A 15,942-nucleotide genomic window follows, 5' to 3' on the forward strand; every position below is an offset into this window, starting at 1 on the left:
CAGAAAAACTCTGTCCCCACTATACAAGATAGCAGGTGAAAAGGCTGCGAAGCAGGATACTAAGTTGAAGAAGCCTGAAGCCAAGATGGCTGATGCCAGTGACAAGGTTAAAAAGGGTGACCCCAAGGCTAAAAAGCCCAAGAAGGGGAAGCCCCATTGCAGTTGAAACCCCATCCTAGTCCCGGGCATGGGCAGATACTCCTGGTCTGCCATGTATTCCAGGAAGCCCATGTATAAGAGGAAATACTTGGCCACTAAATCCAGGACCGAAAAGAAAAAGGAGGAGAAGGTTCTTGCAACTGTCACAAAACCAGTTGGTGGAGACAACAATGGTGGTACCCGGGTGGTTAAACTGTGTAAAATGCCTAGGTATTGTCCTACTGAAGATGTTCGTTGAAAGCTGTTGAGCCACGGCAAAAAACTCTACAGTCAGCATGTGAGAAAGCTACGAGCCAGCATCACTCCTAGTACCATTCTGATCATCCTCGCTGGATGCCACAGAAGCAAGAGAGTGGTTTTCCTGAAGCAGCTGAGCAGTGGCTTGCTACTTGTAACTGGACTGCTGATTCTCAATCGAGTTCCACTGTGTAGACCATGCCAGAAATTTGTCATTGCCACCTCCACGAAAACTGATATTAGCAAAGTAAAAATCCCAAAGCTCAGGACAAGCAGTTAGCGTAATCGCTATGTTGCTGGACTTCCATGTAGTCAACTGCGATTAGAGTTCTGGACCGCAGTTTCAGTCCTGGACCCGGTGGCTTAAACTCACGCTGGGCGCATGTGCCTGTGTGCCCAGGATCCCGAGAGGAAAATGGATCCCGAGAAGAGAATGGATCCCGAGAGGAGAATGGAGAAGGGATTGCAGTGTGGCCATCCCTCCTGGGGTGTGTGTGTGTGATTTCTCACTTTTTGTCTGTCTTTCTCTTTCTAGTGAGCGCATGCGCCCTATAGCAAAAAGCTCTCAAAAAACAAAAACAAAAAAACAACACAAAAAAGCACCTTACTGATGCCTACTTCAAGAAAAAGAGATTGCGGAAGCCCAGACACCAGGAAGGTGAGATCTTCGACACAGAAAAGGAGAAATACGAGATTTCAGAACAGCGCAAGGTTGATCAGAAAGCTGTGGAATCGCAAATTTTACCAAAAATCAAAGCTGTTCCTCAGCTCCAGGGCTACCTGCGATCCGTGTTTGCCCTTACAAATGGAGTTTATCCTCACAAATTGGTGTTCTAAATTTTTTGCCAAGAACCTAATTAAATAACTGATCATATATATAAAAAAATCACAGAATATTTCATGAAAAACTACAGATTTCAAAAAATTTTGTACCAAAATCAATACATACTTCAGTTCTATTTTTTCCACATACTTTTTGAAGTTCCCGCATATAATTTCCATGTTTAAAACAGAAGAAAATAAAAAGACATCAGGGAAACCCATAGCCCAGTCAAAGTTATGCAATTAAAAATGGATCAAACATTCAAGAGATCCTAAGTATTCTGACCCACAGTAACAGGTCATGCCAGGTTGTTCTAGATGTATTTCACAGGATTCTATTACATAGACAAAGAACAGGAATTACACATACTAGAGACAGCCATGCTGGCAAGAAAAAGAATGTTTAAAAAATTAATTACAAAAATATTTAATGAAATAGACACAAGCAAAATGTGACAACAGAAGGCTGATATCAAAAGTTTTTCTTCTTTTTTTAAAGAATTATTTTATTTAATTTTACTTATTTTCATTTGACCAGAGAGAGAGAGAGAGAGAAAATGAGAAAACAAGCTACCAGGTCCGGGACTCGAACCGTGATTGGCCATGTGGCAGTCCAGTGCCCTTAACCACCACACCGCCTGCTGCTGGCTCCAATGCAAAAAGTTTTATATATTCACTAAAAAGATCTTTAAAATACAGAAAAGGCAAAAAAAAAAAAAAAAGAAAAAACATATGAAAACAAAAAAGCAAAATTTCACCTATAGTCCTACTATTAACACATAACCAACATTTCTATTTTATTTCCTTCCAATCTCCTTTTCCCAATTTCATAGTTTATGTATGTATCTTAAACAAAATCATAATCATAGGTATAAATAATTTTGAAAACTCCTTTTTACATCTAATCTGTCAAAGTTTTTAATGTTTGTAACCTCTGTAAAAAATTGTATTAACCATTACAGTAACAAATATTCTAGAATTTACTTAATGATAGACATATAAGCTACTTTAAATCTGGCACTTGACTTCTTTTAAGGCCCTTGATACATATTGCTAAACTGTCTTCCGAAAGTGCTGAAAAAAATCTGTGCTTTGTTTAGTTCACGTGTCAACTGACTGATTCAAGAAGCCAGTCAACAGGCTAAGGAATATCATTGGACAAAAAAAAAAAGAATTTTTAGAAATACAAAAACTGACTGACTTACGTTCGAACTTTATGCCGACCGATGATGAAAGAAACCTTTCGGCTCCAGGGGTTCACAAAGCTGGACCAACTGGAATCAAGTATGATGTAATCTCCGTTTTGAGTACAAAATCTAATGGGTGAATGTTCAAAGGGAGGATGGCCCACATACTTCAAGACTATATAAAATAATAAACAAAACCAACTTATTTAACAGAGATATTGATTACAAATGCTCTTTTTTTGTCATCTAGATATACATATTTTATTATGCTAAAATAGAAAAGAATTGTTTTAGGAGTTTCAGTACATTGCTTATTTGATTAAAGGTTAAACTCTAATAAAATGGAAAAATAGAACAAATCAATGATTAAAAAAAAAATTCCCCTATAAAAAAATAGATCCTTACTTTTTTGGTGTAAGGCAACCATCAGAGAACGATCTTCTGGGTGCAAGTACTTTAAGATTGATGTTCCGATCAGATCCTGAGGTAGGTAACCCAGCAAAGGCACTGCTCTGGGACAGACACATAGTACAGTAGCATGTTAAACTCACCAAGTAATTTTTATATTTTACGTACTTCTAAAAATACTTAATTGTCAACATGAAAAAAATTACGTTAAAGATGCTCATTATATCACTTGTAAAGGTACAACTTAAGTGCCCCCACTGTGGGAAATGTTTAGGTGACCTGACCAGAATGGTCATATGACATGACGCATCACAATCAGCCAGGAAACTTGCTAAAACAGATCTACAAGCTCGCTAAATCAGAACATGAAGAAGTAGAAACAGGCACTATACTTTTAGCAAGTTTCTTAGATGCCTTAAGACCTCCATTGTGTTCTCATTTAAAACATCTACAAAGGAGAACCAGCAGATGGCGTGGTGACTAGGTGCTGGACACTCCCACATGGTTGACAATGATCTGAGTCTGGGACCTAGAGGCTTGCTCTCTCACTTTCCCTCTCTCTGTTTTTCTCTCTGGTCAAATTAAAATAAATAAATGAATAAACAAAATTAAATAAATTAAACGAAATAAATGAATAAGCAAAATTAATTTTTTTTGAAGAGGTTTTTGCTATGGGGCACGTGCGCTGCCAGACAGAGACAGAGAGAGAGAAAGCGAGAAATCACCCCCTCCCCAGGGGGGGATGGCCATGCTCAATCCCTTCTCCTCCATTCTCCTCTCAGGATCTTGGGCACACACACACACGCAACCAGCGTGAGTTTAAACCACCGGGTCCGGGACTCAAACCGCAGTCGGCTACATGGGAGTCCAGCGACATACCCATTACGCTAACTACTGGTCCCCAAATTAAATAATTTTTAAAAATCTACAAAGATCACATCATAACATAAAAAGATGCCGATGATGTTAAATGAATAAAGCAGGTTATAAATTTATACAGAATGATTAAAATTACGTAAAAACAATGCCTGCCAAAAGGCAACACCAAAAGATATTCAATTAATTTACAACAGAAACATTTTCCGTATAAAAGCTCACAGGAAACTTGTAGTGCTAAGACTAAGGATGACTTACAAAAAAAGACTCCATAAACATTCTCTTTTTTCTTTTTAGTTTTTTGCCACACAGTGTGTGTGCTCGCCAAAGAGAGACACAGAAAGGGAAAGTGAGAAATCACCCCTTGGGGGATGGTTACGCAGCAATCTTTTCTCCTCCATTTTCTTCTTGGGATTTTGGGTACAGATAAGTATATGCTCAGCATGATTTACAAGCTTTCATGTCCTGAACTCCAGCTATGTTCGGCCATGCAGGAACACGATGACCAGCGCAAGACAGAGAGAGGAGAAAGTATGCCCCAACACGCCAATAATTCCTTCTCCGTCATTTCTTTACCCTGTAAGGATCTTTGGGCACATACACACACAGGTGCCTAGAAAGTTCTAGCTGCTGGAGCCAGAATTTGAACTGCTGTCAGCCATGTAGAACCTGGCTCCCTTAACCACTAGGCTATGGGGCTGACCCATAAATATTTTTTACATGTAGAAATCCACAAACATTTTCTGATGCAATAAATTTAAGCTATTTTCAGAATTATCTTTAGCTAATTTTTTTTTACCTTATATAGATTATATAATACAATGTATTTCACAATTATTGGTTGGTTTCAGGGTAACTATTATTAAATAGCCCCCCTCCCCTTTTTTAAGAAGTTTTTACCTTAAGGTGCATGCACTCGCTGGAGACAGACAGACACAGTGAGAGGGAAGGTGAGAAATCACTTTCAGGGGGTTGACCACACCACAATCCCTTTGCCTCCATTCTTTTCCCGGGATCTTGGGCACACATGCGCAGGTGCCCAGTTTGAGTTTAAAGCCACTGGGTTTGGGACTCAAACTGTGGTTGGGCATGTGAGAGTCCAGTGATGTAACCACTACACCATCTGTCGCTCCAATAAAACCAATTTTTAAATGTTAAGTTTCTTTGGGTTTTGTTTTGTTTTTAGGTTTTTGCCATAGGGTATATGTGCTCATCAGAGAGAGGGAAAGTAAGAAATCACCCCCAGAGGGATTGCCATGCCACAATTCCTTCGCCTCCATTCTCCTCCCAGGAATTTGGGCATGCATGCACATGAGTCCAATGCGGTTTTTGAGTCTCCAGGTCTGGGATTCAAACTGCTATTGATCATGTGGAAATCCAGCAACTTAACCAATATGCCACTTGCTGGCCCAAAATGTTAAGAATTTTTTAAATCAAAAGTAATATCTATCAGAACTGCATCCAGGTTTTTGACATTTTTACTTTATACTTTATGCATGATATGGTAAACTGGTTCCCTGATTTTCAAATTTCCTATGTAAAATTTTAAAGTAAATGAGAAAAAAAATGGGGGATACTGATATGGTGATATTAATGCTTACTTTCTTGGAATAGATATTAAACAGTAATAGACAATAACTATCTCTTACCACTATATTTAAATAACAAAGACTATTTCAATCTAAAAAAAGTAGGAAGAACTTAAATTCAAAATAAAGAACAATCCTTTAAATTATTCAAATTCAGATTTACATTTAAAAAATCTGCTTTTATTTCCCCCCCACCACTTCAAAAGTTCATCATAAACTGGGGACCAGCAGTTAGCGTAATGGCTATGTCGCTGGACTCCCACGTAGTCGGCCGCGGTTCACGTCCTAGACCCGGTGGCTTAAAACTCACGCCGGGCACGTGTGTGTGCATGCTCAAGATCCCGAGAGGAGAATGGAGGAGAAGGGATTGTGGCATGGCCATCCCCCATAGGGGGTGATTTCTCGCTTTCTGTCTCTCTGTCTCTCTCTGTCTGGCGAGCGCATGCGCCCTATAGTGAAAACCTCTCAAAAAAAAAAAAAAAAAGTTCATCATGAACTGACTTGAGAAACATTTCCACTAGAATGGGTGTAAGAAAGCCAAGTTCTGGAAACGGTTTGAGTAGAATCAGATTCTACTTATGTTCTTTTTTTTTTATACTTTTTTTTTTTTTTGGAGAGATTTTCACTGTAGGGTGCGTGCGCTCGCCAGACAGACAGAGAGAGACATAGAGACAGAAAGCGAGAAATCACCCCCTATGGGGGATGGCCATGCCACAATCCCTTCTCCTCCATTCTCCTCTCGGGATCTTGAGCATGCACACACACGTGCCCGGCGTGAGTTTTAAGCCACCGAGTCCGGGACGTGAACCGCGGTCAACTACATGGGAGTCCAGCGACATAGCCATTACGCTAACTGCTGGTTCCCAGATTCTATTTATGTTCTTGATGAACTGGCTGTTACATTCACTGTCCTCTTCTGTAAAATGGAACAATTCCTAAACTATCTAAAGCATACTGTTTTGAAGTCAAATACAATAACCTGCAAATCACTTCTAGAAGTATATGTATATTAAAAATGTAAGCAACATGAATAAACTCCAATGTAAGTAACAAAAATTGAATAGGCAAATGGATAATTATATAATATAGACGCATGCAAACATAAATGTAAACTTTTTGATATATTTAAAAAAGTTTCTTTTAGGTTTCAAAAGTCCTTACCAAGGGGCTAGCAGGTGGTGTGGTGGTCAAGGCGGTGGACGCCCACATAGCTAACCATGTGGCTTGGACTCAGGGGCTTGAAAAGTTATACCAGATAGGACCAGCAGATGGCGTAATGATTACATCATTGGACTCCCACACAGTCAACAACAGTTCAAGTCCCGGATCCAGAGGCTTAAAAACTCACACAGGGCATGGGTGTGTGCACACCCAAAATCATAAGAGGATATTGGAGGAGATGGGACTGCAGTATGGCCATTCCCTCTGGAGGGTAATTTCTCACTTTCTGTCACTCTGTCTCTCCAGTAAGCACAAGTGCTCTATAGCAAAAATTTAAAAAGAAAAAAGAAAAAGGAAAATCACACCATGCACATGTGTATGTATGTTCAAAATCCCAAGAGGAGAATGGAGGAGAAGAGACTGTGGCATAGCCACATTCCCTGGGGGGTGGGGGGGTGATTTCTCACTTTCTCTCTCATTGCCTCTGTTTCTCTTCAGCAAGTGCACACGCCCTATGGCAAAAACCTTAAATAAGTAAATAAATAAACAAGTAGAAAGCACTTACCTTTCATCTACTTCAAGAAAAACACACTCTGGTGTGTGTGTTGTGGTAAAAATTCTTTTATTCACTGGGATTCGAGGAGCTATGAAAAAGACCAGAAAGATTCATGGCAAGTATCTAATTAATATTCACCTAATTAACCACTTACCAAGTTAAAAAAGGAACATCTCAATTAGGAGCCTGGCCTTCAAGTAACTAAGGACATAATTAAATGGTAACAATTTTTATTATTAACTACACTTTTATCAAGTCAAAATGTGATGCCACCTATAGTTAATTTTAAAAAGATAGAAAGTCTGTACAAGGGATCAGCGAGTGATGTGGTGGTTAAGGTGCTAGACGCTCCCACATGGCTGACCACAGTTTGAGTCCTGGACCTGGTGGCTTGCTTTCTTACCCTCTCTCTGTCTCTCTCTGGTCAAATTAAAAATAAATGAGTAAGTAAATAATTAATTCTTTTTTTAAAAAAGAATATCTGTATATACTGAAAAGCTAGCTATATTTCTCATCATAAATAATCTAATAGTTAAAGTTGGAGTAACTGAAAAATTCAGTCATATTTAGTGGTTGTACATAATTAAACAAATAAAAGGATGTGAAGAGTTGTTTGGTACTACATGCATGTTCCTTTTTATTTTTCAGGGGAAAACATGCATGCATTTTATTTTTAAGAATTCCCAATAAGGAGGGAAAATTCAACATCTTTAAAAATGTGCTTATTATTTTAAAAAATCAGTTGTGTACAAAACTTTCATAGTTTTTAATTCTCAAGACAAATACCCAACCCTCCACCCATAGCCCACCCTCTTTCAACGGTATTTTTGGTAAGTCACCTAATTTCCCTTACAGGAAGTTAATGGCTCAGAATAGACCCTCCTACAGAATCAATCATCACTAACCAACTGTTAATTTGTAGTAAAATTTGCCTATGACTTGCTTTTAAAATGCAATGATTGATTTATTAGGAAATAATCTGAGTACAATGCTAGTACTGCATTTGCTTATGCACTATCGCAATTGCAAAAAAACCTTAAGCGATTGTGGTGAACAGCACCCAGTTGAACGGAGCCATTATGAATACATAAAAATTCACACACATCTCAAACCCTACCTGTAATCTCAGTTCATGCCATGCTATGAGCCACATTTATTGTAGTGTCTATGTATGAATCACTTAATATGTGTAAAACTGTGTTTTTCTGTTCATTAGATCCCTGTCTTATTTTTAATGGGTGACTAAGTTTATGAGTGTTGTGTTCTTGAATTCGTTTTCTCCATAAATCCCTTAGTTTCTATTGCGTGATTTTTGCAGAGGACCGAACCTGTAATAGCACATATGTCACAGTACATCAGAACTGACTATAATTTCAAATAATACATGGAAGCAATCTATATATTGATGGATGAGCTTAGAAATGTAGTTCCGCTTGTAGAACATATAAACTGCACTTTCTACTCAGGGAGTTTCGAGACACTTTAAACACACAAATTCTTATGGTCTTCTTCTGAAAATATCTCCATGCTCTTGTTTCCCATAAGACAGATGCAAATGGCCACACAGCGTTCACCAGGAGGAAGAACTAGGTAACAGCATATCCATTGCCAAGTTCTATGCTTAGATCATTAGGCCATGTTTCCATGAAGGAAATGACCTTGACTGGACAAGAAGGAAAGCTAAAAAAACACAGACATTAGTAAAAAACCAGCTGGAAATAATTAAAGAGGTTAGGAACTATATTTGAGACTCAGGCAATCAGTTCTTCTATGACTACAGTAAATAGCTTCCCTCCCTTCTCCCACCATCCCTATGTATGTCTCCTGACTTACCTTCATAACCAGAGTGGATCTTCTCAACCAGTGTAAGACAACAAGCTTCCCATTCTGGTTGGGCAGAACTATGTACATGAATCAAATAGGGGATAATCCGGAATGGGGAGTAATATTTCCTTTTCTCTCTGTCTTCACCTCCACTGAAGAGATTAAAGATGATTAGTGCTTAGCCTGATACATTTAATTAGCCCACTGTGAAATTAGGGTGGGAAAAATGTTTTTTTTTCCCTTTTTTATAATTTTCTTTTTTGGGTAATCTCCAAGAGAGACAAAACCAAATCTATGTATTCTAAAAAAGGGAAATGTTAAGTTTAAATTCTCAATAGCCAAAGGCAATTGCACTTATTAATTATTCAATAAATAAGAGGACTGACTTACACTACTGTGGGCATAAAAACAGAACTAGTCATTCTGTGACTCTCTTGACTACATGGGAGTCCAGCGACATAGCCATTACACCAACTGCTGGTCCCCCCAAAAACATATTAACATAGAAATCACATCAGTACTTACTTCAAGGCACTGTCCTAAGGTTAACAACTGCTTTGTGACCTGGAGGGCTAATACAGGCCCTCCCCCTTGTTTTCCTATCTCAGGTTATCCTTCCCTAAGGAGGTCAAGTCTCCTCAACTGCAAGGAGTATCTGACTAACCCATTATAGGGATAGCCAGCTACCTCCTTCTCTAAATATCTACAGTATTTAGTAACTTCAATACTAATACTGGCAATCATAACGTAATTTAAAAATATTTTTCTTTTTATTATGAGATTAACGCTAACATATATTGTGAAGTCAACTTAAGAAGGGGAAAATCACTAGTAAATCCTACCAGAAATCAACTATGGCTAACATTTAGGGGAGCCAGATGGTGGTGCCAGGATAAAATGCTACACTCTGCAAGGCTGACCCACACGAGAGGGATCTGAATTCATACCCAGAGACCTCCCTGTACACCAGGCACGTGTATACCCATGATCTGGGGCTTGCTGAGGCTGGGGGTGGATCACAGCACCAAGACCCTGTTGTGGTTACTGTCTGTCTGTCTGTCTCTCATCTCTCGTGGAGGAAATAAACTTAAAACATACATGTGTGTAACATATATGTAACATACATATAACACATATATATAGCATATATATAACAAATACACACACACACACACACACACACACACACACACTCTCACCCCTATGGTAAGAACCAAATCTTGTTTCTTGTATGCACAACAGAATTTAGCTGAATTCAGAAGAACTGGAATAAGTGCCAAATCAAATCAGAGCATAATTCAATGTTTGGGGCCACAAGCCCCTATACTTACTGGATCCTGCAGAAAAAGGATTTGACTGGAGCATATTCATACTGTGATGCAGCTAGAAACAAAGGCAAATTGTCAGTTACTCCCTCTTAAAAGCAGCTCCTCCTTGGTGAAACAATGTTACACTATTACCAAATAAATAATTTTTTAAAAGAGAGACACTCTCCATTGAAATAGGACTAATCTGCACTCTGAGATCATATTCCAGTATTTGCCAAGGGCTTCTGTGTTACAACAGTAATCCGCAGGTAAACAGTGAGCGTGCCTGAGTTTATCAGTCCTTGCTTACTTCCTACAGTCCTTTCTGTACTTCTGTAACTGCCCTTCTTCATGATTTCAAGCATCCACCTAAGGATCCTTTGCCACAGTCATTTCAGTGGCAATGTTCTAAACTTTGGACATTCTCAAAAATTGGTCATTCAGATCATACTAATTTAGTGTTAATAATGTTTTCTCACCTCCCTGCTGCTAATTCAATTTTTGAAAATGTCCAAAAGTTTAGGACATCACTACCAAAATGATTGTGGCAAAGGATCCTTAGGTTGATGTTTGAAATCATTAATAAGGGCAGTTACAGAAATATGGAAGGGATTTAATCTAGGGCATTTTCAGCTTTTCTCTATGGAGTATATAAATTTAATTTTTTTCCTTTCCTTTGAAATATTTTCCCTGGATAAATTTCAAAAAGTTGTGTTCTTAGGTTAAATTATATAATCTTATGACTCTTTTGTTGGTCAATTCAAGTCCAGAAGATCTCTCTCTCTGCCTCTCTCTCCAGCAAGCACACAGGCCCTATGGTGAAAATTTATTTAAAAAAGGACACTTCACAAAGAATATGAAATAATGAATTACTTAAAAGAGCACATGGACTGACAATCACAAAGAAAACTGTGAATAGGTAGGTATCCCTGGTTCAGGAAAATAAACATTTCAGAAGAGAAACAAAATCACGTGATTTATGAACTAAGGGGAAAGAAAGACTGGAAAAGGTCCTATGGTGAAAATTTATTTAAAAAAGGACACTTCACAAAGAATATGAAATAATGAATTACTTAAAAGAGCACATGGACTGACAATCACAAAGAAAACTGTGAATAGGTAGGTATCCCTGGTTCAGGAAAATAAACATTTCAGAAGAGAAACAAAATCACGTGATTTATGAACTAAGGGGAAAGAAAGACTGGAAAAGGAAGTTAACCATTGGAATTTTATCTCCAAAGTAAAATCTATTATGCAAAGAAATCGTGAAGTCAATATAGGGAAGAAAATATTTCATTTTATTAGCTTAAAGGAAACAGAACCTTTATAGCAAATAAACTGTTACACAGTATGCTCTTAATTAAGTCACATTTATGATATATAATCCATAAAGTTAATATGACTGAAGGAAAACAAATATACTAGATATTTCTACTATTGGGGCATTTAAAATGCTGTTTTTATCACATTTTGATTTTAAGGTATTATTTTTTGTTCTTTATAGAATAATTATTCATTTTTATTTATTTAATTTAATTTGTTCTTATTATTTTTTAATTTGACCAGAGAGATAGACAAAGGGTAAGTGAGAAAGCGAGCCACAAGGACCAGGACTCAAACCACGGTCAGCCACGTGGGAGCCCAGCACCTTAACCACCACGCCACCTGCTGGCCCCACATTCTGACTTTTTAAGAAACAGAAATAAAAACTATACAGTAGTATTTTACTTAGAATACACTAGCTTCTACACTATTTTTGAAAAATGAAACTGATCTTGTTGAGTCAAATAAGCGCCCCAGCATTGGTCCCATTACCTCTTCGGGTCCAGTTGTTCCAGAAGGGAAGCTGAGCGTGGGCAGTGTGCATGTAGAACACCCTCACATCTTGAGGAGCAAGCAGGTCAACAAAGTGAGAAGATGCCAAGAAATCTTTCTTACAGTTCAGGATCAAAGTAGCCTGTTCAGAAATGTGCACTAACCTTCCAGACAGAAATGAGAACACTGCCACAAAGGTATCCTATGAAAAACATTTAAAATAAATGCAAATATTGAGATCCTTCTAGCAATATTTTCAGAAAGGTAAATTTCTTCTAGATTTTTAACCATGATCAATAACTTAAAACATACATGCACATCCTAAGGCAACAGAATTCCCCAAGTAATTCTTTCCTACATGCTCCCTAAATATCATAAAATCTGCATTTTACTTTGTGAAGTTTTGCTTTCTATGCAAAAAAATATAGTCACTTGTTCTGTGCAGATTAAACATACTATGATACGTGAATGTCTGATTCCATGTCCTTTGCAAACTGTACTTTATACCTGGAGGGACTGTCTTCTCTTTACCAATGAAGGTTCTATGCTTTCAGGCCAAGTTCCAGATTTATCCAGAGAAGCTATCCTTGACAAAACTCATTATGTAAGAATTACTACTGTAATTTGTTCCATTAGAAACAAATATAACTTATAATCACCCTTGTGTTTGGTAGCACTGGCATATGTTTCCCTTTTTATTTTGAAGATCTTAAAGGGCAAGTTTCTTTAAACTTAAAAAACAAAACTCCACAGCACCTACTACATTTACTGCTACCCACGCACCAGTTAGTAAAATAAGTGCTACTACAATACTAGGAATAGCTAATGTTCCAATATTATAAGATCTCTCACTTATAATTATGTTGAGGTCTAAACACAAAAGTAAGTAACCTCCATCTCATCAATAAAACATGAGGTTTAATTATTCTGTCAATAAGAAGAGATTCAGAAAAGATATACTAAGGGTCTCTTCCAAAATTTTACAAAAAATGACAGCATCTCAACTCACCTGTTCTATAAAATCCAGTTGTTACAACGTGAAGTAGTAGGTATTGGAACTAAGAATGATATAAATAGAAATTAACAATTCGGAGATTAGAATAAGATGCAGGAAATTACTCTGCAGTGCTATTTTTCTTTATTTCAGAGTACTCAGGGATGCTGAGAAGCTAGAAGCACCTTATAACCAAAGTAAAAGAAATCAGTACATAGCACCATAACGCGCTGCATCCATTTTTAGATGTTTTCTCTGGGAAGGGCAGGAGAGACTACACAATGCTTGTTTTGGGGCTTTCTCCTTTTTTACCTCAAACTGTGAAATTTCAGTTGCATTTAAAAGTTGACAACTAGAGAAGGTCCTTAAAAAAGGTCACCCAGGGTGATATGTCAAAATTCATGAATTCTTACTGTGTTTTTGGAAGTGTGTTCTGATGCAATAGTGGCCAGCTCCTCAAGACTGTACTTGGTCACATCTGCCTGAGGTGTTCCGTTTGGACTGAGAATCTGGAAAAACTCACTGTTTGCTAAGAAACACAGGGAAATAAACAGGTGACAACAGTATCTTCAGGAAAGTATTTTTATCACTATCAGGCTGGAGGTGGACATCTCAGTGCATCTTCCTCAACACCAGATCAATCTCAGGCTTTTGCATTATGTTACTAATAGTTACACAAACTTAATATAATGAATTTTATGAATTCTCTATGTTCTGTAATAGATCACATGAAACAAGATACATTTAAGGTACTGAAACAAGTTACTGAAACAGAAAAATCTAGATACACACCATTTTCCTGGCAGAAATGCGACTCCAGCATTCAGGAACTATATATCACATATGAGGTACAGAGATTTGTGCTAGACACTGACTTTACAAAACCCTTACGGAAAAAATAACAAAAGAAAAAGAGGGAAAAGTGCTTATAATTATTCATTTTTAATTTGGTAAATTCCTGATATATCATGTCTGGATTTTAAAAATAGGTCTATGACAGGGAAAGGTAACTGTGTTTAGTCAAATGTACATTTTCCCCTAACATTCACTGAAACACAATGTTCCTTTAAAAAGTTAAGTCTTGGGGACCAGCAGGTGGCTGGTGGTTAAAGCGCTGGATACTCCCACATGACTGACCACAATTCGAGTACTGGACCTGGTGGCTTGCTTTCTCACTTTCCCTCTCTCTCTCTGTGTCTCCCTATGGTCAAATTAAAATAAATGAATGAATAAATAAAAAATAAATAAATAATTCTTTTTTAAAAAAAGTTAATTGTTTCACTGTGCTCATACAAAACTCTCCTGCAACATCAGCAAAATATCGCACAGTTAATAAACTATTACACACAAAAATTTCTCCTCTTCCTAATTAAAAAAATAAAGACACTAAAGCAATCAGTGTAGATTTGCTGATCTTAAGTAGGAGAGCTCCTGATTTCTTTTCTGGCCAAGCCCTCCAGCTCCCCACTGCCTTCTCTCGGGCTGGTTTACCTTGCACACTGTGCACACAGCGCAGGGCATAGTGGAGGGCGTCCAGAGTACTCGGTTTCTTGTGTCTCTCCGACGGAAAGTATTTTTTCATTTCTTGCACAACCATTACAAGTTCTTCAGAAACTCTCTTCCAATCTTGCTGTTCACTGGAAGACGAGAAGTTACAAATTCACGCCGTCGACAACTGCTAACATTTATGCGATGTAAACTACATGCCAGACTAAGTGCTTTCAGGATATCAACTCATTCATGAATAGTTCACAGGGTCATCTCACAGCTAGGGAAGTGTGGCAAAGAAAATGACAATCAAACATTTCCCTCTCTCTCTTATTCCTACCAAAACCCCCACTCAGCTAAATTCTTCAACAACCACTTTTTCCCTGAAGACTGGTACTCTTCGGTCATTTTCTTCCAGTGCCTCGAGTCACTTCATCATAAATTGACTGAGACTTCCTCTCCCCTTTCCTGAACAGATTTAAACACCCCCTCCCCTTTCCCTGCTCCAAGGAAGGACTACACCGCGGGGCTGTGCACGCAAGCCCCAGTCACCTGTGACTGTCGTCCAGGCTTGTCCTCTGCAGCTGGAACTCCGGGCTCCACAGCCCTCCAGCCCCTCGGCCCAGCGTCCCGGCGCCTGGTCCTTCCAGATGCGCGGGCGCCTGTCCCTTGAGGTCCGCAGGTTTCTTGCCGGCCGTGCCCAGCCTCTCGCCGGGGTCCATCTTGCGCGGGACAGCCTCGGTCCGCTGCCTACTTCTCTCTTACTTTGCAACCAGCGACTGGAAAGGATTTCTCCTTTCGGTCCATGCCATTGCGCTAGGGAGAGTGGCTCGTCATCCCAACCAGCAACTAGTGACTGGGTTCACCGCGAACTTTTCTCTCTACACTGCTCTCCATTTCCATAAAGCCAGCGGTCGCGTCTGCGGGAGTCCAGCCTTGGGGAAGGTGACAAGAAACAAACAATTCGATGCGGGCAACCGTGCTGGCCACGGCTCCCAGGCCGAAGCAGCTTCGAAGAAGTTCCTCACCCCTGACCCTTTTCCACCGTCAGTTCTGGAAACTTGACGTGAACCGGGACACGGGGTCGGAAAAGGGGTAACTGGGAGTGGAAGGCAGGGAAACGGTCGACCGGCGCGCTGTCTCGAGGCCGGCCCCGTGCAGCTTGGCCACAGGTGCCGCGCCTCCGGCCCGCCACGTGACTGGACTCCGCCCCCTGGCCGCGCGATTGGCCGCCCCCGCTGGCTCTGCCCGCGCGATTGGCCGCGCCGGTTGGCTCTGTGGGCCTCCATTGGCCCGGGGGCGGGGCCCGAGCAGGGCCGCCGGGTTACATAAGCGCAGGCCAGTGTACGGGAGCGACGGCCCGGGAGCACGTTACATAACGCGTGGGGGTCGGGCTGAGGACAGTGTTGGGCCAATCCCGGCAGGCCGGCTTACGGGCGGGAGGCGGAGCGATGCGGAAGAGGCCCCGCCTCCTGCACGCTGCGGGGCAGCGCGGCTGTGATAGGGTTCGGGAGCTTAG

At 39.7% G+C, this 15,942-nt stretch overlaps 1 protein-coding gene across 1 annotated transcript in view; it reads right to left on the bottom strand.

The window, feature by feature from the left end:
- PER3 (period circadian regulator 3) overlaps window positions 1-15,589 on the bottom strand; it is a 60,422-nt gene extending 44,833 nt beyond the window's left edge. The window contains exons 1-9 of the mRNA XM_014586595.2: window positions 14,976-15,589; window positions 14,427-14,572; window positions 13,349-13,464; window positions 11,942-12,143; window positions 10,151-10,202; window positions 8,829-8,971; window positions 7,005-7,083; window positions 2,811-2,917; window positions 2,424-2,580 (exon numbers count right to left, since the gene is read on the bottom strand). Coding sequence (XP_014442081.1) covers window positions 2,424-2,580; window positions 2,811-2,917; window positions 7,005-7,083; window positions 8,829-8,971; window positions 10,151-10,202; window positions 11,942-12,143; window positions 13,349-13,464; window positions 14,427-14,572; window positions 14,976-15,145 — 1,172 coding nt within the window. The 5' untranslated portion in view covers window positions 15,146-15,589. The remainder of the gene's footprint in view (window positions 1-2,423; window positions 2,581-2,810; window positions 2,918-7,004; window positions 7,084-8,828; window positions 8,972-10,150; window positions 10,203-11,941; window positions 12,144-13,348; window positions 13,465-14,426; window positions 14,573-14,975) is intronic.
- Between the last annotated feature and the right edge of the window lie 353 nt (window positions 15,590-15,942).

The sequence above is a fragment of the Tupaia chinensis genome, unplaced genomic scaffold (assembly GCF_000334495.1).
Source record: "Tupaia chinensis unplaced genomic scaffold, TupChi_1.0 Scaffold000146_1, whole genome shotgun sequence".
NCBI classification, from domain to species: Eukaryota; Metazoa; Chordata; class Mammalia; order Scandentia; family Tupaiidae; genus Tupaia; species Tupaia belangeri.